The 25,400-nt window shown below is 37.6% G+C and overlaps 1 protein-coding gene across 3 annotated transcripts; it reads right to left on the minus strand.

The window, feature by feature from the left end:
- Positions 1 to 1,965: 1,965 nt before the first annotated feature.
- LOC108043757 (presequence protease, mitochondrial) lies at positions 1,966 to 20,198 on the minus strand. Of its 3 annotated transcripts, XM_044457510.1 has the most exons (7): positions 20,097 to 20,198; positions 19,353 to 19,935; positions 15,552 to 19,297; positions 15,256 to 15,467; positions 2,707 to 3,941; positions 2,454 to 2,627; positions 1,966 to 2,358 (listed from the first exon to the last, which is right to left on the minus strand). In XM_044457510.1, exons 2-3 carry the CDS (start codon positions 19,925 to 19,927, stop codon positions 16,771 to 16,773), a joined length of 3,102 nt encoding a protein of 1,033 aa, XP_044313445.1. In that variant the 5' UTR covers positions 19,928 to 19,935; positions 20,097 to 20,198; the 3' UTR covers positions 1,966 to 2,358; positions 2,454 to 2,627; positions 2,707 to 3,941; positions 15,256 to 15,467; positions 15,552 to 16,770. The 3 variants fall into 3 exon arrangements, with proteins under 3 accessions (XP_044313445.1, XP_016978055.2, XP_044313444.1); XM_017122566.2 differs by lacking the exon at positions 15,256 to 15,467 and having other exon boundaries at positions 16,479 to 19,297; XM_044457509.1 differs by having other exon boundaries at positions 15,256 to 19,297.
- Positions 20,199 to 25,400: the final 5,202 nt, after the last annotated feature.

Raw genomic sequence — 25,400 nt, forward strand, 5'->3', positions numbered from 1 at the left:
TTGATTGGATATTTGACGATTTTATATTTGAGACGATGAAAGCGACGAAAGGGAGTGCGATGTTGATCGGGTTCTATTTAACACTGGTTTTAATTTCAATTATGATTTCTTATAGCTATGCTTATCTAAGGCGAGAGACAGGGCGAATTTGCGAGAGCGAACGAAAACTTTATTGGCTCCCGCTCTCGCCTTAAAGCTAGAGAGAATTTACAATTTGAATAAACGCGCCAAGTGCGCAAACAATGTCCTTTTATTAATGGGTTAAATAGGCATATACGCGCTCCGTCGAACAGGACTTAAGCCGAGGTAAGGCACCTTTTTCCAGGCATAAGCTCGTCGTACTTGGCGTGGTTAATCTTAGTAATGGTCCGACAGAGTATACGCATATTGTTTCCACGGTGCTTGTGCGATTTTGGTAAGCATTTTCCCTTCGGCCTTTTGTTGCGACGTTTTGCATCGTTGACATGCTGTTTTGTTTTCCGGATTCCCGAGTGACTCGCTATCGCCTCGCTATTGTTTTTCCTCGATACCCTTTCCATGACACACATAGTTTCCATGGTAGTGTATCTTCAGCCGTGGCCCATGATGGTAGGTGTCAATATAACTTACTTCACATAGCTGCGTAGTCCGACCCCGTTGCAATTTCCTTATCTATTGCCAGAAGTTTTTACTTTATCCAGCAGTAGTCCTCGACCTCTGCTCCATTTACCTATTCCTCAAGCATTCTGGCCACGCATCAGCCACGAATTTAGCTTCCCCTTGCGGTGGCGGACCTCGAACGAGAATGGCTGCATTAGCAATGCCCATATGGCTATCCGTCCTGATGGGCTCTCGATTAAGTCGAGCCACCTTAGTGTTTGATGGTCGGACATGACCACGAAATGGTACCCTTCCATATTTTAGTTCCTCCTTAAAAAGTGGCGTTTTTCCGTGTTGATTCGGAGCCTTGCCTTGCGAAATATTTGCATTTCCAGGTGTTCCCGTTCCTTTCTTCCGATGTCCACTATGTTGTCCAGGTATGTTAACCCGACCGGTTCCATCTCTGGTCCAAATACCATGATCCATGATACCATGATATGATCCATTCGGGGTACAGGGTAAGCATATCTTTGTGAGTGCTCATTCAGTTGCATATAGTCTATACACAATCTCCATTGCTTGTTTTTCATTTCCATGATCACCACCGGTGAGCTGTAGGCGGGGTGCGAGGGTCTTGTGGCAGAAGTGTTCGTCCACTAGCTCATTTAGAGTAGTACCTTTGCTTCAGTGTTTTTTTAGACTCCGTTCTTTAAATGTTCATAGTAATATTTTTCACGCCGATCACTTTCTCAACCCTAACATTTCTCTTAATTTTAACTGAACTCAGGTTCTGCAATCCCACTATGGTAACTCTGTTTTTCGATTCCCCATAGTTTCGGAATGACTTCCATGCTTCTCGGCATTTTGATGGGTTCTCCTATTTTGATCCAAAATGGATTAGAAAATTAAGAGGCATAGTGCCCTGACGCTATCATACGTAGTTTTTTGGGTTTTTTAAAAAGGAGGTGGTTCTTAAGCCTTTCTGGCTGTATTTTTCTTTTTGGTATTTCCTGAACCACCCATTGGAACTTACTTATTTGCATATGCACCCTTTCGAATATAGGTCTTCCCGACAACTTCGGCATATTTGTCAGCGCCTTGAACTATCCGCTTTTTATTGGAATTCTGTTGCATATACACCATGACGCAATTTGCAAAAACCACACTTGGGCTTGGTGATTGCATTGAAGACTTTTTCATCTACCCTGGTTAAGAGTAACTTTTGGATGGTCATAACTTGAGAATTTGCTGTTCTTATTTGCATTCCTCGAACTAAGTTTAATTTATCTGAAAAATCGCGGTGAAGACTGTCGCTGGTTTTGCCAACGAATTTGGTTGTCACTTGTTATTTAAAGCAAAAAATTAAAAACACCTGACGCGATTAGAAACGTTTTGGATATTTTTAGTATTTTTGATATAGTATCAATCAATTTGATTACATTGGATAAAGACATAATATTTTATTTCATAGTTCTTTTATTGTCACAAAAGATTGTTTGGGTCTATTCGTTCCGTAAAATTGAATGAATCAAATTCTGATGAAGTTTTTTTCACTATTCGACTTCTTGTATGATCTACCAAACTCAGTAAGTTGACCTCAGCAAATCACTTAGTTAGTTTAATTTTGCTGGCAGCACGTTTTAATTGCTTGATGCAGCCATAAATACGAATAAAATACTCTTTCGTGATTTTTTATCAACTTTTCAGTATTCCAAATGAAGTTGTCTCCGTTAAGTGAAATTTATCTATAGGGCCAACGAACTTCAACGGTTTCTGAACCTATAATGTAAGAATGCAGAGAAAAGGTAATATAATTGTATTTTTGGAACATGACGTCATGTAAAAAACACGAAAAAAAAATAAACAGAATTTACCTAAAGATTATGCCAGCTTTAAAACAACTTTTCAGCAACCAAAACTTGGCATCGTGGCGATATCTTCTCATTTAGCAATGTCTCATATCGGACCTGAATAGGCAATTTGCTGTTTTCTGCCGCTTCCTCCAAGTAACATAAACGGTCGAACAGCACTACGTTTTCACACAGTTTCTAATCGACATCAACCAAAAAAAAGAGGATTTATTTATCGTTATAGTTATAGCACAATCATAATTTTTTCAAAAATTACCTGCATGGCTGCTTGCAAGCATGTCAAGCCTTCAGCCAAAATAGGACCCTCTTTGTCAGTGTACTTAGCGCTTATTTCAAAAAAAATCTTTTCGTGTGACGGTTGCCACTGCACCGACTCACCTGATTCCTTTGATAGCAACTGAAACCTTCTTTTTATTTCGCTAAAGTCGATTGGGTAGCTTGACTCTGGAAAAAAAATTTTCCTAGGTTTCACAATTTCTGTTGAGTTATGGATAGCCTCAGCCAGCGCTCGTATGTACATGCGGTACCCGTGTTCCTCATGTGCACCCTCGGTGCAATCTCGCCACCAAGGAGAAGTAGAACGCTGGGAAGCCAGTCTAAGAAATGGTCTATTTAAGAATGGGTTTCTTAAACTTTTTCGAACAGACTTTTCTAAAGCCGCGCTCAAGGGAAAGTTTGCAAGCACTTCCTTATCGCTGTCTCCGCCAAAGCTAACGACTTCAAGCTTATGGTAGCAGCAGGGCATAATGTGAAGACAGCGAACTCGGGGCATTTTCAAAAATAAACGCATTGCATTTATGCTTAAATCGCCACAGGCATGTAATCCAATTAAAGAAATCGGTTTTAGTTCGGTGCAGCCGTTATTTTTAGCAAGTTCTGATGTCTGTTCATCTATATAAGATCCGGATTCGAAATTAACGAACTTTTTCAAGTAACGAATTGACTTTATGGTATCGGATGGCAAAAAACGAAGACATCGCTGACGAGCCCGCTCCACCCGCTCCATATCGGCTTCCAAGCCAAGAATAAGGCAATCAGGTTTTAGTTCGTAAAGAGCTTGGCTTAGATAACCCAAGCCTGCTCCCAAGTCCACTACCACTTGCGCGTCTGGACAATGGTCGTGCACGTGAGCGGCAAGTTGTTTGATTTCCTGTTTTTTTTTTGTCGACAGCCCTTTGTGGTTCCCATGATTTTTCACCATCGCAAAAGATTTGGACGAATAAGGTTTTGGCGTCAAAATGCACAATTTTTTTCTGAAGGCAAAAAGCTCTGAAGGGCAATCGTCAATATTTTCGTGTATAAAAGGAAATGCATTAAGCTTTTCTTTAGATATTTCGAGAAAAAATTTTTTGAATTCAAGTGGCATAATATCGATGGAGGTTATACAAGCAACATTGGCTTCTCGATAAATCCACGAGTACGAGCATAGGAATTCTATTACGGTGTCAAAATAGGTCTCCGAATTTTGAAAAGAGCTCGGCATTGACATATCTAAAATGGAAAAAAACATTAAATCTTCGTTAGATAAAAACTATAGAATTAATTGAAAAGATATCTCATAAAATATAATTGCATCGCAGAATTCTAGCTAGTTCAGGTCTTTCCAGCCGCTGTCATACTTATGAATACGCATGTTAAATACTAACATGCCAAATATTTGTATTTGTAGAATTAAAAGTATTTATGTAATCATATAATACGAACCCATTACAAGGACTCATCGCTTATTGAACACCCTGCCCGCATTTAATTCAGGTAAAGAGCTGAGAAATCAAAACGCATAGAAAAAATGGCATACCTGCGGTACCACCAATTCTAATTACCTTTAAAACGGTAAAATAACTTTAAGGATGTTAAAAATGTCCTAGAGTTGGGTGCCAATTCTATTACATCCGTATAATAGTGCTCCAGTCCTTAAGGACTGAGGTAGACGCGTCCGATGGGGCACCTCATCAGCTATATACGGCGATGGAAGCAGTGCATCAGAAACTTCTCTTTGTTAAGATCAAAAGCTTTGCAATTGGAAGTTGCCACTTCTGGAGCTCTTTCTGGTTAAAGCTTCTATAGTGTGTAAAATGAGCAGTGAGAAAGTTAAGGACAAAACATGTGAACAAGTGAGCAAGTGAACATGGAAGTAATATGGTCACAAAACTTAAGTTTTGGGTCAAGAAGGACGCCAAGGACATCAACATGCGTGATTCTAGACAACGCACAACCACCCAGCGTAAACGTGGCGTATTGTGGGTTCACCTTAAAAAAATTTCATTACTTTACACTTAGCGCTATTTAAATCCAAAAGATTTTCACAACACCATGTTTGAAAAGCATTTAGGTCTACGAGGTGTGTTCAAAAAGTAAGGTGACTTTTCAAATTTCGCGGGCAACATATTTTCGATTATCGATTTTTTTGTTTTGTTATATTGGTACACTCTTCCCTAACATCTGTACCAAGTTTCAATGGAACATCCTCTTTTGTTTGGTTGTGAGAGGCGTAAAGTTACAAGTTCTTTTGCGAGCTCGGCGATTTTTGCTATCGAAAAATATGGATCAAAGGATTTGCATCAAATTTTGTGTAAAAAATAAAATTAAGTGCTCTGAAACACTTGAAATGTTGACAGTGGCATACGGTGAAACTGTTCTGAGTAAAAAAAATGTGTACAAGTGGTACAAACTCTTCCAAGATGGCCGGGAAGATGCCAATGACCAGCCTCGCTCTGGACGCCCAAGCACGTCAACAACTGATGAAAACGTTCAAGCAGTGACGAAAATTGTTTTGGAAAATCGTCGAATCACTATCAGTTCACTTGGCTCGTGCCATGAAATTTTTCAAACGTTTTGGGTATGAGTCGTGTGTCAGCGAAGTTTGTTCCGAAATTGCTGAATTTTGACCAAAAGAACCGTCGCATGAGCATCGCTCAAGAGCTGTTGAATGACGTCAACGACGACCCAGATTTACTCAAAAGGGTCATAACTGGTGACGAATCATGGGTATATGGTTATGATATCGAAACCAAAGCCCAATCGTCCCAATGGAAGAGCCCAGGCGAGCCAAGACCGAAAAAAGCAAAAAATCGCCGAGCTCGCAAAAGAACTTGTAACTTTACGCCTCTCACAACCAAACAAAAGAGGATGTTCCATTGAAACTTGGTACAGATGTTAGGGAAGAGTGTACCAATATAACAAAACAAAAAAATCGATAATCGAAAATATGTTGCCCGCGAAATTTGAAAAGTCACCTTACTTTTTGAACACACCTCGTATTGCACTTAACGTCATCTGCGTACATGAGGACCCGTGACTTTGTCAAGACTAGAGGGAGATCGTTTATAAATAAAGTTATGGCCAAGGTGGCTTGTGGGACGCTTGATGTAACTCGGATCAAATTAGAGACCGAGTTTTTAAAGAGGACTCGTTGACTTCTACCACTTAGATAACTTAAGATCCATGTTAGCAGATCACATGGAAACCCTAATAAGTCTAGCTTTAATACAAGAAGCGAGTGATTTACTGAATCAAACGCTTTACTAAAATCAGTGTAAGCTACATCAGTCTGCCTGTTCTTTCTGAAGCCATTTATTACAAAAGATGTTAGCTCCAAGAGGTTTGTCGTCGTAGATATTCGCCTTATAAATCCATTTTGACATGGAGATATAATTGATCTACAAAGATGTTGCAAGTGGGGTGTAATAACGTTTTCGAAAAGCTTTGGGATGGCGGATAATTTGGATACACCTCTGTAATTACTTGTTTTCGATTTATTTCCTTTCTTATGAAGGGGAATAACAAATGACTCCTTCCAGATAAGTGGGAAATGAGAAGTTTTCAAAGACAAGGTAAACAATTTGTGCAGAGGTCTACACACAGTTTCAGCACAGTATTTAAGCACGCAGCCAGGAACAGTGTCCGGACCAGGTGAGTAGACTGGTTTAACTTTATGGAGATCCAAGAGAAGGGAGCTTTCGCTTAACTTCGGACAAAAAATTAAATTTTACTTGAATATGGCATATGAATAAGACGGAATTGGACGGGATGAAACAGAATGTTGTCTGCAAAAACTGGGCAGAACTTTCAAATGATAGGTATGCTGGGCAACAGGCTGATTTACGCTTAGTGTTAACAAAATTATAAAACTGTTTTCGATCTTGTCAAAATTGGACCCTACAACGAGTCAGATAGCTTTTATAACACCGGGAGTTAAGCACGGTAAAAGCCCTTAGGTATATAGAGAAGGGAAATCGTGAACCGCACATTTTAAATTTATTGAAAAGTCTGGACGTTTTAGGTGTGACAACTCCTTATTAAACCATGGAAGTTTATTTGAAATTGACAGTGCATTATAAAAAATTTGAACGGCCTCACCCATGTTAGTGCATGAATAAAATTCGGACCAGTCATATGCGGATATAAAAATAATTTAAACGATGAAAGTTGGCCTTACGAAAGCAGCTGATTCGTTTAACCGACTTTTCAGATATTTTATTCAGCTCTGTTCTCGCATCTACAGTCAGCTCTAGAGTTGGATGATAAGGATCTTCCGGTTGTGTAAGTGGTTATGTTCTTAATAGACAAACGCCATCTGAATTTGAACAAAACACACCAATAAACGTCCTAAAGACTTTTTAACATGGTTTACTTGGGATAAAAGAAGTAAAATATTAGAGCTTTCGTCTGGGGACCATGTCGCACTAGGTATATTAAAATCACCTAATACTATTAACTGAACTCGATTTGAGAGTTTTTTGGAGATGGACTGAATAACGGAAAGGTGATTTGCGTAAATAGGGAACTCAGATGATGGTGGGATATATGAACAAGTAATATATACAAAACTAACGGGAAACGATAATTTTATGACTAGGAATTCGATGTCTTTAAATTCTTCGAAAGTTAGTAATTCAGACGAAAGCGTTGAGTCGACAGCAATCAGGACTCCACCTCCCCGTCTGGACTGACGATCAAACCTCTAAATTGTGTACTTACCCGCGAGAATTTCGGAGCTGAGACTATCCGGCCTTAACCAGGTTTCTGTACATACAATAATATTATTTGGGAATGAAAAACTATCCGAATACAATTTAGTCAGCTTACTAAGTACGCCTCTTGCATTCTGATAAGAAAGAAGAAAAGAGGAGGCTAGTTTTTTGGGACAGAAGAGGATGTGGAGGGCGCTGGGGATGGTTCTTTAATAGTATTTTCCATTTCCCCTGAACTATTCTTTTTATACCCGTTACTCGTAGAGTAAAAGGGTATATTGTATTCGTGCAAAAGTATGTAACAGCTAGAAGGAAGCGTTTCCGACCCTATAAAGTATATATATTCTTGATCAGGGTCACTAGCCGAGTCGATATAGCCATGTCCGTCTGTCCGTCTGTCTGTCCGTCTGTCTGTCCGTCTGTCTGTCCGTCTGTTCGTCCGTATGAACGCTGAGATCTCGGAAACTATAAAAGCTAGAAGATTGACATTTTGCATGTAGATTTTAGGAGTTCCTACGCAGCACAAGTTTGTTTCAAAAAGGTGCCACGCCCCCTTTAACGCCCACAATCGCTTATATACGATTTTAAAAATTTAAATATTTCGGAAAAGTAAAAATGCAGTTTTATTGTGTTTATCAATACCTATCGAAATGTAGAAGCAACTTTTCAAATCGGACCATTCGTTAAAAAGTTATGCGTGATCAAAGTTTCTATCTCCATCTCCCTCGCACTCCCTTTACCTGAGTAACAGGTATATGATAGTCGGGGCACCCGACTATAGCGTTCTCTCTTGTTTCTCTTAGCTTCGTACTCTTTTACAAATATGCCCTCGGGCCAGAAACTGGTGGAGCACACAGATGCAAAAATAGCACATGGAATACCAATCTTAAATGATGATACTTTCCTAGCATAAGAAAATTTAAATTGTTCGACCTTCAAATCATCAACTTGGATTTTGTTACGGATATAAGCCGTAATATCCATTGATGAGAGGTCTGGGGCGAGCCGTGAAACGAATACATGTTTTAGCTGGGGCACCCGAACACAAGTAACCGTGTATTTGTATCTGTACTACCAATATCGGCCCGTAATCCGGACGTTAAGTCCAAATGAGGTGTTGGGGCCACTACTTTATTTTGATCGGACAGAGCGGAAGTTCCTAGCGGCGCCACATCGGGTACCGAATCACTTTTTGCCCCCGACCTTAGTACCATTTGAGTGGCGCCTAAGACTGGCAGCTGAGTTGGAAACAAAACGCGGGCAGCAGGTTGCACGCTTTGGGGAATCGGGCTCAGCTAGCATGCGACTAGTGAGCTGCGATTCAAGCGCCACGAGCCGGTGCGTATTTTTATGGCAGTTTTAGATTAATTCCGTAACACTGCTTTTTGTGAACCGCCTAATAGATATTGCCGGGTTCTGACATACGATGCATTCATCGCAGAAGTAGCGTAGGCCACTCCTCTAATCGAAGGCATCGCGAACTAGGCCAGAATAGCCAAGACACTTTGCGTGATAAATTTTATCACATGTATGGCAGGGAATACTTTGCTGTCCAGCCGAGATAATTTTCTTGCAATTTTTCAATGAACAGAAAGCCATTATCACTGACCACGGATCACTGTGGACAAAACAAGAGAGAACGCTATAGTCGGGTGCCCCGACTATCAGATACCCGTTACTCAGGTAAAGGGAGTGCGAGGGAGATGGAGATAGAAACTTTGATCACGCATAACTTTTTAACGAATTTTCCGATTTGAAAAATTTCTGCTACATTTCGATAGGTATTGATAAACACAATAAAACTGCATTTTTACTTTTCCGAAATATTTAAATTTTTAAAATCGTATATAAGCGATTGTGTGGGTTGGGGCGTGGCACCAGTTTGAAACAAACTTGCGCTGCGTAGGAACTCCTAAAATATACATGCAAAATGCCAATCTTCTAGATTGTATAGTTTCCGAGATCTCAGCGTTCATACGGACGGACAGACAGACGGACAGACAGACGGACATGGCTATATCGACTCGGCTAGTGACCCTGATCAAGAATATATATACTTTATAGGGTCGGAAACGCTTCCTTCTAGCTGTTACATACTTTTGCACGAATACAATATACCCTTTTACTCTACGAGTAACGGGTATAAAAATCGGAAGCGAAACACGGATTAACTTTGATGTAAGGCACAACGAAACGAGATAGAAACGAAAAGAGAGATTAACTCCGGTATAAGACACCTCAGAGAGATATTACCGTTGGAGTGCGTGCCGTTCCAACAGCGCCCACGACGAAGAGAAACTGAAAAGGGAGGCAATAGAAAACAATAACAACAAGCCAGCACCGAAATAATGAAAGTTGTTAAAGACACTTAAAGGTGTAGAAACGTTAAAAGAGATTTAAGTAACCCCCGGTGGTTTCAACAAGAAAATGAAAATTCGGAACGCAAATCAAAAACACGACTGTTCACTGTGAAGAGCGAAAGATTAATTTTCCTACATTAGTTATTATATAGTTAACACAGTTTATCTATAATAGTTAATGTAGTAAATAAGTAATAATTAAATAATCCTCCGAGACATTTATGCAAGAACTATTCTTCTGTGACGCCATTGAATTTAGACAAATATTCCATTATAGTCAGTTGGATACCCGACATAGACTTCATCACAGGAGGAGTAAAGTTTTGATTATTAATTTTTGCAAGCAACTGATACTTGTTATCCATAAAGCTGGGGTCTATATCATATCCAACGTTAATTGATGATTGACGGTGTTAACTAAGCACTGTTTGGTTTAAAAGTGAATTGTGTTTCTGAAAATTGCTGCTCCTCTTGCGGTCACATTTTTATTCATATTGATTACAATTTAAGATATTGTTACAACTCCAGGTTTGTAATGCCACACTTTAGTTCACCTCAGCACTCGGAAAATAAAACCAAATCTTATAGTCGTCACACTAAACACAACTTTCGCAATTTTTTGTTTTTTTTTCCTTGCTCGATCTCCAATCAGAATTTTTCTTTTAAGTAATTTAGTGTAATTTATTTGCCGTTAAGTTGAGCGCTTCACTATGGTCGTTTTCCTCATACATAGATGTCTTAAATGCGTATTCGATTTTTAGAGAAATATTTTTTTAATACTGTAATATAGATGATAGCGATTTCTTATAGCACTAAAACGAATTATCTATTCAATAGTAATATTTTTGCCGCAACTGTATATTTTTCTGAAACAAAATTGTATTATTAGACAAACTCTTCAAAAACATTCAACTTATAAAATACTGTTACTGAAAAAAAATCATAATGCCGCCAAAATCTTTGGAGCAATAACTGCTAATAGCTTTTCCTTATTGGTGATCTTTTAGTTACTTATTGGAAGATAAGAACATGTGCAGGATTTTACAAAAGGATACATTACTGAGACTTCAAACTAAAAACAAAGAATTAAAAGAAAGTCGAAGCGCTATTAGAAAATAGTTTAAAAAAATTAGGACAGACCAAAACTGGCGAAGTACGTTGATGATTTATTCACAGTAGTAAAAGAAGGCTAAATACAAAACAATACAAATATTTCATGAAGAAACCAAAGAACAGAGAAGATATATAAAAAAACGAGGACGGAAGCTAACTTCGGCAAGCCGAAGTTTTAATACCCTTGCAGACTTTGCCGAAATTGCTAAAACTGAAAAAGTAGCGAAAGGAATAAGGTATACATAAATAAACTAGATTTGCATCGTTTAATGTCAATTGCTTTTATACTGCAAAAATGTCATATAAAAATAGAAAAAAGGGATACTTTCGCAGCCTTTAACTATTTTTCCTACGGAAGCTATAAGAAATAGACGTCCGGTCGGCAAGCGCTTTTACCCTAATCCAGATATGCGTAAATAAATAAGACTTTCAAAATGTATGTCAATAGCTTATACACTGCGCGAAATATTCTAAAAAACATGAAATTTTGACCGATTTCACCGTATTGTTCCTATGGGAGCTATAGGATATAGACGTCCGATCAGCACGCGCTTTTACCTTGATGAAGGAATGCATAAAAAATACGATTTGAAAAAATGTACAGCAATAGCTTTTACACATCGCGAAATATTCTAAAAAACATCAAATTTGGACCGATTTTACCCTATTGTTCCTATGGGAGCTATAGGATATAGACGTCCGATCGTCACGCGCTTTTACCCTGATCAAGGTACGCATAAAAAATAAGATTTGGAAAGATTTATGTCAATAGCTTTTACACTGCGCGAAATATCCTAAAAATCATTAAATTTTAACCGATTTTACCCTGTTGTTCCTATGGGAGCTATAGGATATAGACGTCCGATCGCCACGCGCTTTTACCCTGATCAAGGTATGCATAAAAAATACGATTTGTAAAGATTAATGTCAATAGCTTTTACACTGCGCGAAATATCATAAATTCTTGCAAGATATATCCAATTGTTCCTATGGGAGCTATAGGATATAGACGTCCGATCGGGGCGATTTTCAAACTTGATCTGCGTACACATGTTTTAGGACGATTGTGAAAGTTTCAGATCGCTAGCTTTTAAACTGAGCTCGCAAACGGTATTGAAACAGACGGACAGACGGACATGGCTATATCGACTCCCCTATTGATCCTGATCAAGAATATATATACTTTATGGGGTCGGAAACGTCTCCTTCACTGCGTTACAAACTTCTGACCAAAATTATAATACCCTCTGCAAGGGTATAAAAAGACTTTTCAAGCCATTTAATAAAAACATTATTAACAAGAAAGGAAAGCTAGCTTCGGGCGGAGCCGAAGTTGATATACCCTTGCAGAATATTCCGTACATTATATAGAACAAGAAAAAATTGCTGACTTCGGGAGGAGCCGAAGTTGATATACCCTTGCAGAATATTCTGCACATTATATTCTCCAAAATTATTTAAATGAAGCATTCTTAATACTCATAAAAATCCCAACATCCTAACTTTAAAAACACCAAAGTTATGGCATTTCCAATCGTTCAGTTATATGGCAGCTATAGGATATAGTCGGCCGATCCTTATGAAAGGATAACACCAAAGTTATGGCATTTCCGATCAATCAGTTATATGGCAGCTATAGGATATAGTCGGCCGATCCTTATGAAATTTGGTAGGTCGGATTGATTGGCCAAATATAAAACCCATAGAAAATCCCAACTTCCTAACTTTAAAAACACCAAAGTTATGGCATTTCCAACCGTTCAGTTATATGGCAGCTATAGGATATACTCGGCCGATCCTAATGAAGTTTGATAGGTCGGATTGATTGTCCAAAAATAAAACCCATAGAAAATCCCAACTTCCTAACTTTACAAACATCAAAGTAATGGCATTTCCGATCAATCAGTTGCCTACTCAGTTTATATCCGTAATATATGTACCAAGACTAGCAAAACGCCTTAAAAACATAGAATGTACTAAATAAATCTAAACAAAAAACTCGTTTATCACAACACAAAACGAACTTTAAATTATCAACCAAGCCAAAACAAAAACCGGCACTTATCTCTCACTTGATTATCACAACACAAATCGGACTTCAAATTATTCACCAAGCCAAAACAAAAACCGGCACTTATCTCTCACTGTAAGACCAGCGTCCTCTCCAAATTTTGAAGCAAGCATAGGACTAAACTTAAAAACAGACGTTTAAAATTTGACATCATATTTACAGACACATTCTTAAAGAAAATTAGTATTAATCTTCGAGTCCTACGGATGTTAAATAATGTATGTTAAATAATTGGATATATGGATTCTCGGCCGTGACAGACACGTGCGATTCCTATAACCACACCACATGATTAATCCCACTTTTTTTGGAATCTTTAGAACACAAGGTTCATCTTTGTGTAGCGTGATAAAAATATGTCTCTTAAGGCTAATATATATTGGGTGTACAACTTAATAACCGGAATTTTTTAGCGAAATTTGATGCTTTATTGTGAAAAAATCTTGCAATATATTTTATTCAAAGTATTGTCCATCGCAAGCTACAACATTTCCCCATCTTTCTGTCAATTTATGAATTCCATCCCAAAAAAATTGCCCCGGTTTGGCGACCAAAAAAGAATCTATCCAATTTCGGATGCCTTGCTCTGAAGTGAAGCGAATTCCGGTGAGGGAGTTTTGCATCGAGCGAAATAAATTAAAGTCAGACAGAGCAAGGTCTGGGCTATAAAGCGGGTGGGCCAAAACTTCCCATCCACTATTTTCCAAATAGTTTTTCGCAGGTGTCGCTACATGCGGCCGAGCGTTGTCATGATCAAAAATTGTAGCCTCGTGTCTGGTCGCATATTCCAGGAGTATTTCGATGATGGCACGCCTCAAAAGTATTAATTGTGTTCGGTACAGGTCACCTGTGATTGTTTGACACGAATCCTCATCGAGTAGCGTCTCCAATTCTTCGTTTTCAATCTTTTTTGGCTGTCCTGGACGTTCTGTGTCATTGATATCAAAATCGGCACTTTAGAAGCGTTGAAACCATTCAAAACACTGTGTTTTCGCTAAAGCGTCGTCGCCATAAACTTCTACAAGCAAACAATTACTTTCCGCAGCAGTTTTCTTTTCAAAAAAATTACCCAACAGAACCTCCCGCAAATGCTGTCTTTTTCTCCAATTTTCGAACTTATTCATCGTGAAAAATAATAATGATACACACAAGATAAAATTGTTTTGTTGACTGATTTTGACAGCTGTTAAATGCACTTTCAAAATGACATATATATAAAGTTCGAGGTTTTACGATATTTGTTAGTACGGACATCTATCGTCAAATTCCGGTTATTAAGTTGTACACCCAATACAAAAAATCTTCTCGGTCCTTAATAAATTTGGTAGGTCGGATTGATTGGCCATATATAAAACCCATAGAAAATACCAGCTTCCTAACTTTACAAACATCAAAGTTATGGCATTTCCGATCAATCTGTTATATGGCAACTATAGGATAAGTCGACCGATCCCGGCCGTTCCGACATATATACTGCGTGCAAAGGAAAGAAGGGTGTGTGCAAAAGTTTCAATTCGATATCTTTAAAACTGAGAGACTAGTTTGCGTAGAAACAGACAGACGGACAGACGGACATGCTTATATCAACTCAGGAGGTGATCCTGATCAAGAATATATATACTTTATAGGGTCACTGCGTTGCACACTTTTGACCAAAATTATAATACCCCCCGCAAGGGTATAAAAAGAAACCAAGACATTGAACAAAAACTTAAATTTTCTGAGCCTACTCAGTTTAAAAACTTAGAATGTACTAAATAAATCTAAAAAAAAAACTCGTTTATCACAACACTTATCTCTCACTGTAAGACCAGCGTCCTCTCCAAATTTTGAAGCAATATTACGGAAAACGCTCTACAATAGAAATGTTATATATAATGAACAAACTTAGGACTAAACTTAAAAACAGACGTTTAAAATTTGGCATCATATTTACAGACACCTTCTTACAGAAAATTAGTATTATTAGTCCTACGGATGTTAAATAATGTATGTTAAATAATTGGACATATGGATTCTGTGCATTGACAGACACGTGCGATTCCTATAACCACACCACATGATTAATCCCACTTTTTTTGGAATCTTTAGAACACAAGGTTCATCTTTGTGTAGCGTGATAATAAATATGTCTCTTTAGGCTAATATATACAAAAAATCTTGTTTTGAATGTTTATGGGGTCCAAAAAGTCGACGGGAATTTTCTATTGAACTCTTTGACCACCACGGGAACATATATATGTATGTACATACATTACTCGCGGCTATGGCAATTTTGCAATACGCACATTATGGTCTTGTTGGCTGAGTGTCTTCTTGTGAATCCATTGCTTGAACTTCTTATCTTGCAACCAGGCATCTCGAAAATTTGCGTTTTACGTGTATGGCATTTAAGCTCAATCAAAAAACTATCCAAAAGAGTAAACAAACACTTTCAAGTTGTTCATGCCCAGTTGTGATATCTTTGTGATCCATTATAAATTGTAATTTGTGAAATTAACTGCAAATAGTTGTATTTGACTTGTTTTAGTCGCCACATTTGCTCTGCGCCCTGGCCGTTCGAGTAGCCTTTAAGGTGACGTACCTCGGAGTTATCTTAGACCGCCGCCTTTGTTGGAAGGGACAAATTGATCGAGTTTGTGGATCAGCAAGAACAAAACTTGACAAAATGGACTGGCTCCTTCGTCCAGGCAGCGGCGTATCGCTTGAAGCTAAGGTGCGGCTTTTTAAGGCCATTGTCCTTCCAACTTTAAACTGGGGAATCACTTGCTGGGGCACGGCCTGTGATTCGTCACTAAAAAGGGTTCAAACGTGCATTACAAAGGCTCTCAGGAAGATGCTGGGGGTGAAGTGGCACCATTATGTAAAAAACCAATTTATGTTCCAGGACACGGTCGTCTCTATAAACACACATCTTCATTAATGTATTGTCATACATACATTACACGAAAACATGGTCCATCCTTGTGTGGCGTGTTCAACAATAAATATAAAAAAGCAAGATCTAGCAACTAAATGGCTAAACTTGCAGCACAACTTCAAGGTATCCCACCAGCTCTGATGACCTTCCTAAATACGGCTTCCAAACATTTAAACTAAATGGCTAAAGTTTAAGCACTACTTCCAGGTATCCCACCAGAAGTAAACTCTGATACCTTCGTAAATACGGATTCCAAACATTTATATTAAACATTTAAACTATCCTATAATTTTAAAGAAATGGTTATTATTTTTGAATAAACGAAATCATTCTAGTTTAAACCAACAAATTAATTAGACCTTCTTTTTCTACGTGAAAAATGTAAAGTAATTCTCTCAAACTTTTTTTCATCTTTACGGTAGTACCTACCCTAGTACACATATCGAAAAAAAAGTTCGCAAGCGGAAAAACTTAAATTTTTCCAATGTGACAGCATTTTTGAGAGTTCATTAGAACTGAGAGTTCTACAGTTTGTTGATTAGTAGGTGGTATTTTAAAAAGGTATTTTAAAAGTTATTTTCAAGCACATACCTTGACAAAACAAGTCTGCTAGTGTACAAACAAAATTTTGTAATAAATGTTTTCTTTTAATTTACTGATAATGCACTAAATTCTTGCAGGTGAGTTTTCTGTGGTATTTGTTGTGTTTTTCTGTCCATATTTGAGACGAATGTTATCTCCAGCATTTTATTATTATAAGAGCAAAGGGTCAACTTTAAATTTTACTACATTTCATTGAACAATATTTTATGAGGATAATAAAAAAAGTATGTTTATCTTTAATAAAAACGAACTTCTAACAAATTTGTGTTTTATAATAGATCTAGTTAATTATTTTCCATTTTTGACTCGTTTCTAACTCCAATTGTTTATTGGCTGGACCCAGAATGCATTTTCCATAATGATTGGGCGGTTTTCTGAAGTATTTTTCAATTGTGTCCAGCAAGTCATCAATAGTTACCGACAGAATTCCCGACCGATATTTCTCAAAATTTTCTTGCGATACTTCATATATGAAGTTGTCAACGCCAATATTTCCAGGTGCTATTGGCGAGTCTAACTGCTGCAGCACACCAAGTTTGGCCTCAAATATAGATTGTGGATCAATCATCTGTCTTTCCGACCGTAGCCATTCATAAGTTTTTTCGAACGCGTCAAGCGTTTTGGTTGAATGTGGGTCCCGATAACTATAAAAACTAAAAATACCGTCAGAGCTAATTTTTGCACCGGCTCCATAAGCCCCATTCTGCTCGCGGACTAATGGCAGAAGATATTTGGTCGATACGAATTTCGCCAGAACTCGCAGTGATGGATGGTCTTGGTGCATATATGGGACAGTGAAAAAAGCTTTTGCGCAGTAATTAACTGGTATATTCATCACGTATTGTTGGCAGCTAGGGCTATAAAAATTGATCATACTTATTTTATTAGTTTTTTTAAACTCAGGCAATGCCTGCAAGAAATTTCTGTAATGATTAATAGCCGATGGTAAGTACGATTCTGTGCTGTTAATGGCCCCACGCATATTATTTTTGTTAAATATCTTCGTTCCAATTGATCTCAACTTATCACAAATTTCCAGCATGTTGGTCTGCTGGACGAAATTTTTCATGAATTCTATATGATCTACGCCTGATAACAAAGATTTAAGTTTACCAGCATTACTAACTAATGCGGTGGCACCCAACATAGCATACAAGTGTCCAGAACTTGCCACTCCTACAGATATATTAGAAATATAATTTTCAATAAGCATTTTAACACGTTCCGAATCGTCAAACTTAAAATTGTGAAACAACTCTTGACACAAGCCAAACATGTCCGGAACATTTTTATCAAGAGCATGCGAGGACATCATTACGCTTAGTCCGTAACTCTTCGCATCTTCCACATTTTCAATCAAATTTAACTTAAAGTCGATACCACCTGTTTTTGAAAAAACGAGAGTATCAAATTCCCGATAATTATATTTGCCCGTCCCCAAGGCACTAATAACACTGCAAAACAGTGGCACAAGAAGCGTTTCTTCTTGACTTAGATCTGTTATATTAAACAAGCACTTAAAATATGTAATATCGTTTGTCGAAACTTTGCAAATCTGAGTCTGCACATTTTGAATACTTTGAATCAATATTTTCGGTAGTTTTGGTGGTTTGCTTACATCATTAATAGACAGACAAGGTAATACTTCAGTATTTGGCTTAGCCTTTTGAAATGCATCCAATATCAACCCATTTTCATGTATTTTTTTTAACTTTTTCTTATCAAGGGATTTAACTTTTTGATTTAGAAGCTCGAACTCAGCCTGTTTGAAGTTTTCCTCATATAACTCATCGGCCGACATTGTAAGTGTTAGCCTATGATTGTTATTAACGAAATATTGTTTAATTTTGTCCTGAAAATATGTTTTTTTGTGGCTTAAACTTTCCCGCAGCCTTGATATCATTTCTGTTACGCGAAGGTTGCTCACTACGTCACCTTCGTAATTCCACAAGGCAGTGGAATTAAACAACAAAGTATTTCCGAAAAAAGGACTCTGGTGTTTAAGTGACAACTCGAGATTGTGCAAAACGCTTTCAACATGCTGCGACTCAAACCCATCATTCATGGCTTTAAAAATAGTTTTGTCAAACAGTTCAATGAATTTTGTAAAGTCTTCAACACGAAGGTCCTGTAATCCCACGACGAAAGCTGTGTCCTTAGTGTCCGATGAATATCCCGTGCTTTGATTGTAACCACCGGAAAAGTTAGGTTCTATTAGATTCTTGTAAAACACAGAGTTTGGTCCCCGAATAAGTATTTCAGACAGAACGTGTAATTCAAAACTTTCTTGTATGTTAGTAGCATCACACATCAGCAACGCGATAGCAATTTGGTTCTGTCGATTTATTGTCGCACCCATATTATCTAGTCTGCTGGAAATGTGAACATTACGTGGTTGTATCCATCGTTCTTGGGGAGGTATCAGACTGTATGAGCTGTCGATGCATCTTTGGTCCGATAAATAATCTTTATCGAGAATAGCAAGCGTTTTGGATAGATCTAATAGTCCGTAGGAAAATACACGAGAGTTACTGGGATGATAATATTTTCTGTGAAAGTCAACCAAATCAGTATGTGTTAATTTGGGTATTTCCAATGGATTGCCTCCAGACACATGTTTATACGTGTGGTCGGGAAGAATATTATTGAGAAGATTTTGTCCAAAAACTTGTGCATTTTCAGCAAATGCACCCTTCATTTCGTTATAAACCACTCCTTTAATCACAATCTGTGTATCTCGATCATGTATGTCCTTGTTCTCAAGCCGCCACCCCTCTTGAAGAAAGTCCAAATATTTAAGATTTGGCCTAAGTAAACAATGGATTAAAATTTTCCAAATTAAGTAATTTGTCTTGTTATTACCTGAATACTGCATCCAAGTAAATATGCTGCAAATTTCTATAATCTATCTCATTCATGGTAGAGAAGGGATAAATTGTATAATCTGGACCAGTCATTGCATTCATAAAGGTCGCTACCGAGCGGTTAAGCATTTTAAAGAAGGGATCCCGGACAGGATATCTCTTTGAACCGCACAATACTAAGTGCTCCAAAATATGTGGAAGGCCAGTAGAATCAAAAGGTGTAGTTCGAAAACTTATGGAAAATACTTTGTTAGCATCACTCCGGTCGATGTGCCATAATTCCATGCCAGTTCCCTCATGGCGGAGTGTATATGATGTGAGCTCGAAATCCGATATGTGATCCACGCGTTCGCAACGGAAGCCATGGTATACTTTTCCTTCTGTATACTTGTATTCACGTTGATGTATTACTCTTGGGAATGTAACCTTGTTATGGCTGAATAATTTGGCTTCCTTTGCTTTGGTTTCGGTCATCTTATCTAATGTTGACACTGACTTAAAAGTTGACGTTAGAAACTGAGCCCGCAAAATCTGCGGATTTGCAGATCTCAGCAACTTCAACCGAGATAACATTGTTGTGTCTACAAATATTAAACACAGAGGACATAAAGTTGCTATTAACATATAAGTTACACATGTTCATATGTATGTATAATATTCTATTCTTAGCGTTGACAAGAATATCGAGTAGTTATATTTATAAAAAAACGGATTGACTCAAAATAAACAATAAGCAACTTACTTGTGTAAACAGAGTTTAAAATTTCCAAAGCTCAGAAAAAAAGTAATTATTACTATTAGTGCGACCAATGATAGTTTAAATTACGTCTAACGAAAATTAGCGTCAAAATAGCGTCGGCAGTCTGCAAAGGAAATGGAATGGTGAAATTGAAGTATAGAGCGACCTTTATAAAGCCTAGTACTCTGATCGACAACCGAGTTCACTAGCGTAAAAAATTTAATATTTCCAATGTGACAAAATTTCGAGAGTTCATCAGAATTAAGCGTGCTACGGTCATACTGTCAATCAGCTGGATTTGTTGACAAGCAGTTAAAATTCAAATATCTTATTTGCGGGAAAGATCCTTTTAAAAATATTATCAACTACCTTGGCAAGACAAGTCTGCCGCTGTAAAAGAAATTAAAAACAATACTATTTAAGCTTGACAGTTGTTTTTTTTTTAATTTACTGATAATTATTTGCTAATTTTAAGTTCATAGCTGCACTTTTATTGTGTTTTTTTGTACATTTTTGAACTAAGAAACATTTTGCCCTGACAAGAGGCACCCCAGATAGTATTAATGTTATCTTATCTTCACATGTAAATTTCTGCAATCGACTTTTGCGGGTTTTTCGTCTTTTTCCCTCCTTTTTTTTTTAATATTCAGTGAAAAGCGCACGCCAAAAGATTAAATTTTTTAATCTTTTCGCTAGGGTTCACCCAAAGTTCATTTCCGCAGACTGGCAACGCTATGCTATTTACTGGAATTTTTTCGTCGATCTGAGGATCGAGGTGAAAAAAAACGTTGACGAAAAGTGAACGCCAACTGTTTGCCTTTCGGTCCCTCTTATGTCTGGCGGACAGTTTTCGTCGATCTGAGTACTAGGCTTTAGGCTGCTGCAGTCCAGGCCCGGGTAGCAGTTTTTCCTGGTCTGCAAAGAATTGTTTACGAATGAAAAACTGTTAAAATAATGTTTATAAAAATCTTTTATTATTATAATAAATGCAATTTTCTGGTATTTTTTCGTCGATCTGAGAACCGCGGTGAAAAAAAACGTTGACGAAATGTGAACGCCAGCTGTTTGCCTCTTGCTCTCTCTCATGACTGGCGTACAGTTTTCGTCGAGCCTAGTAGTCGGCTTTAACTCGTCGTCGCGCTGCCAGGCATCCCGAAAATTTTGTTTATAAATTTTAGGCATCTTAAAGCCTAGTACTCAGATCGACAAACGAGTAAGCTAGTGTAAAAACATTACTCTTTCCAGTGTGACCAAAACTTCGAGAGTTCATCAGAACTATGCGTGCTACGGTCGTACTGTCAATCAGCTGGGTTTGTTGACAAGCAGTTAAAATTCAAATATCGTATTTGCGGGAGAGGGTTTAATAGATATTATCAAATACCTTGGCAAGACAAGTCTGCCGCTGTACAAAGAAATTAAAAAACAATACAATTTAAATTTAACAGTTGTTGTTTTTAATTTCTGATAATTATTTGCTAATTTAAAGTTCAAAGATGCACTTTTTTTGTTTTTTTTTCGTACATTCTGGACCTTAAAAAATATTTTGCTCTGACAAGAGGCACCCCAGATGGTATTAATGTTATTTTGTCCTCACATGTAAACACCTGCAATCGGCTTTTGTGAGTTTTTTGAGCTTTTCCCTCCATTTCTTATAATGTTTAGTGAGAAGCGCACGCCAAAAGATTAAATTTTTTAATCTTTTCGCTAGGGTTCACCCAAAGTTTATTTCCACAGACTGGCAACGCTATGGAATTTTCTGGTATTTTTTTCGTCCATCAGGGGACCGACGTGAAAAAAAGGCCCGACGAAAAGTGAACGCCAGCTGTTTGCCTCTCGCTCTCTCTCATGACTGGCGTACGGTTTTCGTCGATCTGGATACTAGGCTTGAGGTGAAAAAAAACGTATTCAAAAAGTGAACACCAGCTGTTTGCCTCTCGCTCTCTCTCATGACTGGCGGACAGTTATAAAATAAATTGCTAGATTTGGTGCTAATAGCAAATTGATAAAAAAAATCGTCAGGGTAAAGGCACGTGCCGATCGGACGTCTATATCATATAGCTCCCATAGGAACAATCGGAAAAAAAGCAAAAAAAATTATAACTGTTGTTTTTTATTTTTTTTTTTTGTTCTTTAAAATTCATTTATGGTTTTAATTACGGTTTTAATTAAATGAAAATCGTACAACAATAGAATATTGCTACCATAGAATCGATGGGAAAATGCAGCGCAAAATCGGCATAGCTTCAATTTTTAGTAATATAGGCATAGACATCGAAATGTAGTCGATTTGTAATAACTGCACTTCGGCTTGTCGAAGTTTGCTTCCTTTCTTGTTTTATGCATACCTTGATAAGTGTAAAAGCGTGCCGATCGGACGTCTATATCCTATAGCTCCCATAGGAACAATAGGTTGAAATCGGTTAAAATTCGATGTTTTTCAGGATATTTCGCACAGTATATAAGCTATTGACATGAATCTTTCCAAATCTTATTTTTATACCCTTGCAGAGGGTATTATAATTTTGGTCAAAAGTGTGCAACGCAGTGAAGGAGACATCTCCGACTCTATAAAGTATATATATTCTTGATCAGGATCACCTCCTGAGTTGATATAGCCATGTCCGTCTGTCCGTCTGTCTGTTTCTATGCAAACTAGTCTCTCAGTTTTAAAGCTATCGAATTGAAACTTTGCACACACCCCTCATTCCTTTGCACGCAGTATATAAGTCGGAACGGCCTGGATCGGCCGACTATATCCTATAGCTGCCATATAACTGATTGATCGGAAATGCCATAACTTTGGTGTTTGTAAAGTTATAAAGTTGGGATTTTCTATGAGTTTTATAGTTGGCCAATCAATCCGACCTACCAAATTTTATAAGGATCGGCCGACTATATCCTATATCTGCCATATAACTGAACGATTGGAAATGCCATAACTTTGGTGTTTTTAAAGTTTGGAAGTTTGGATTTTTTATGAGTATTAAGAATGCATCATATGAATAATTTTGGAGAATATAATTTACAGAGTATTCTGCAAGGGTATATCAACTTCGGCTCCACCCGAAGTTAGCTTTCCTTTCTTGCTTATGCATAGCTTGATCAGAGTAAAAGGGCGTACCAGTCAAAATTTGATGTTTTTCAGGATATTTCGCGCAGTTGACAAAAGTTTTTCTAAGTGTTATTTATTTACGCATACCTTGATCAGGGTGAAAGCTTTTTCCTATCGCACGTCTATATCTTATAGCTTCCATAGGAATAATTGACAAAAGCTGTGAAAATATCTCTTTTTTCTATTTTTATATGTCTGCAAGGTTTCGGCTTGCCGAAGTTAGCTTCCGTCCTCGTTATACCCGTTACTCGTAGAGTAAAAGGGTATATTGTATTCGTGCAAAAGTATGTAACAGGTAGAAGGAAGCGTTTTCGACCCTATAAAGTATATATATTCTTGTTCAGGATCACTAGCCGAGTCGATCTAGCCATGTTGTCCTGTCTGTCCGTCTGTCTGTCCGTCTGTCTGTCCGTCTGTCTGTCCGTCTGTCTGTCCGTCTGTCTGTCCGTCTGTCTGTCCGTCTGTCTGTCCGTCTGTCTGTCCGTCTGTCTGTCCGTATGAACGCTGAGATCTCGGAAACTATAAAAGCTAGAAGATTGACATTTTGCATGTAGATTTTAGGAGTTCCTACGCAGCGCAAGTTTGTTTCAAAATGGTGCCACGCCCCCTCTGACGCCGACAAGCCACAAGCTGTGGCCACAGTCTTGATGCTATTATGAAAATTTTAATTGATATGTATTTGTTTCTTAAATACCTATCGATTGGCCTAATAAAAGTTTGCCACGCCCACTCTAACGCCCAAAAACCCATTAAACGCTTAAGCCTGGCTAGTACCTACATTTCCGCCTTTCATGACGCCATCTAACGGATGACTTTGGAACAGCTGGCCAAGGTGCTCAACAGAGTCAACGTTAATTCTCGATAAGGATTTATATTAAAGGAAATTCGATGGTTTTCATTTGTCAATACCGAACTATATCCCAAGAACTAAGCAAATCAAATCAAGTTAGCCAAATTGGAGGTCTGAGTCAAACAATGGCGTATGTGTGTATGTATGTAAGCATATACATATTAAGTTGTTTAGCTGAGTAACGGGTATCTAAAAGTCGAGGCACTCGACTATAGCGTTCTCTCTTGTTTTTTTTAAATTGTTTCGCTATTTATTTATTGAATCTTCTCCTTTCGGATGCTAACAATAAGGTTATCAAATCTTATACTAATCTATATATGATGTCAATGTTGCTGCTGCTCGCATTCCCATTAGCCATTAGTCGGCTTGGGCTCCTCGAGCGACTTGGGATTGCAGTGTTATGTTATTAATAGTGGTTCACAGTATTTTAGTTATAATAAAAACGCACTGGTTTTATTTGAATTTATCATTGGTTTTATTTTTTACTCCATTGTTTTGCCGTCGTCTCTAGACTGCCGGCCTATATTCTTTTCTTGGCTTAACTCTATGTTGCGCAGTCGGCGCTGTCGGTAATAATAATTTGATAAAAAATATAAAATTGTAGAGCCCTCAGTATCAGAATATAATAGCCCTCTGTTACTTGTTCCAAAAAAATTAATGTTCCAAAATATCACTATATATGTTTAAAAAATTAATATTTTCAAAAAAAAAAATAATAATAATAAAAGAATTCAAAAAAAAAACTATAAACTTAAAAAAAAAAATTTTAATTACAATATTAGTATTTTCTCCTATTATTTTTTTCCCTCCCCATGCAAAATTAAATTACAATGGGTTGGTTCGGGTCAGACGACACCCAGTCTACGGGAAATAAAGCTAATGTTGTTAATAATATTCAAAAAGCTTACTATACGGATGCTATTAAGTCAATGTGGATACTACTTTTGTTCCTGACAATTAGCAGCGTTCCACAAATCGTGCTCACATTATACGTTAAACATAATAATATAATTAAAAGACGTTATATTAGCAGAGCCAACGACTTGGACAAGGTTTAAAATCATTTATCTTTTTTTTTCGTCTCCAATAGGGTATACACCCATTTCTTTTTTCTTTGCATCTTTCTATAAAAGATCTACATTTAAATATATTGTCTACCTAACAAGGATGGACCGAAAAACTAAAAATAATAAAAGAAAAGGAGGATTAAGAAAAAAAGCATTTAAAAGAATAGCCGCCATTCGAAATAAATTAGCAGCCAGTGAACAAGCATGTGAACTTCACGCAGAGCTAGACTCTCTAAAAAAATTTGTAAGCACTAAGCTAAACAAAAATCAAGAACCCG

This window comes from Drosophila rhopaloa, unplaced genomic scaffold, assembly GCF_018152115.1.
Source record: "Drosophila rhopaloa isolate 14029-0021.01 unplaced genomic scaffold, ASM1815211v1 contig_162, whole genome shotgun sequence".
In the NCBI taxonomy this organism is placed as follows: Eukaryota; Metazoa; Arthropoda; class Insecta; order Diptera; family Drosophilidae; genus Drosophila; species Drosophila rhopaloa.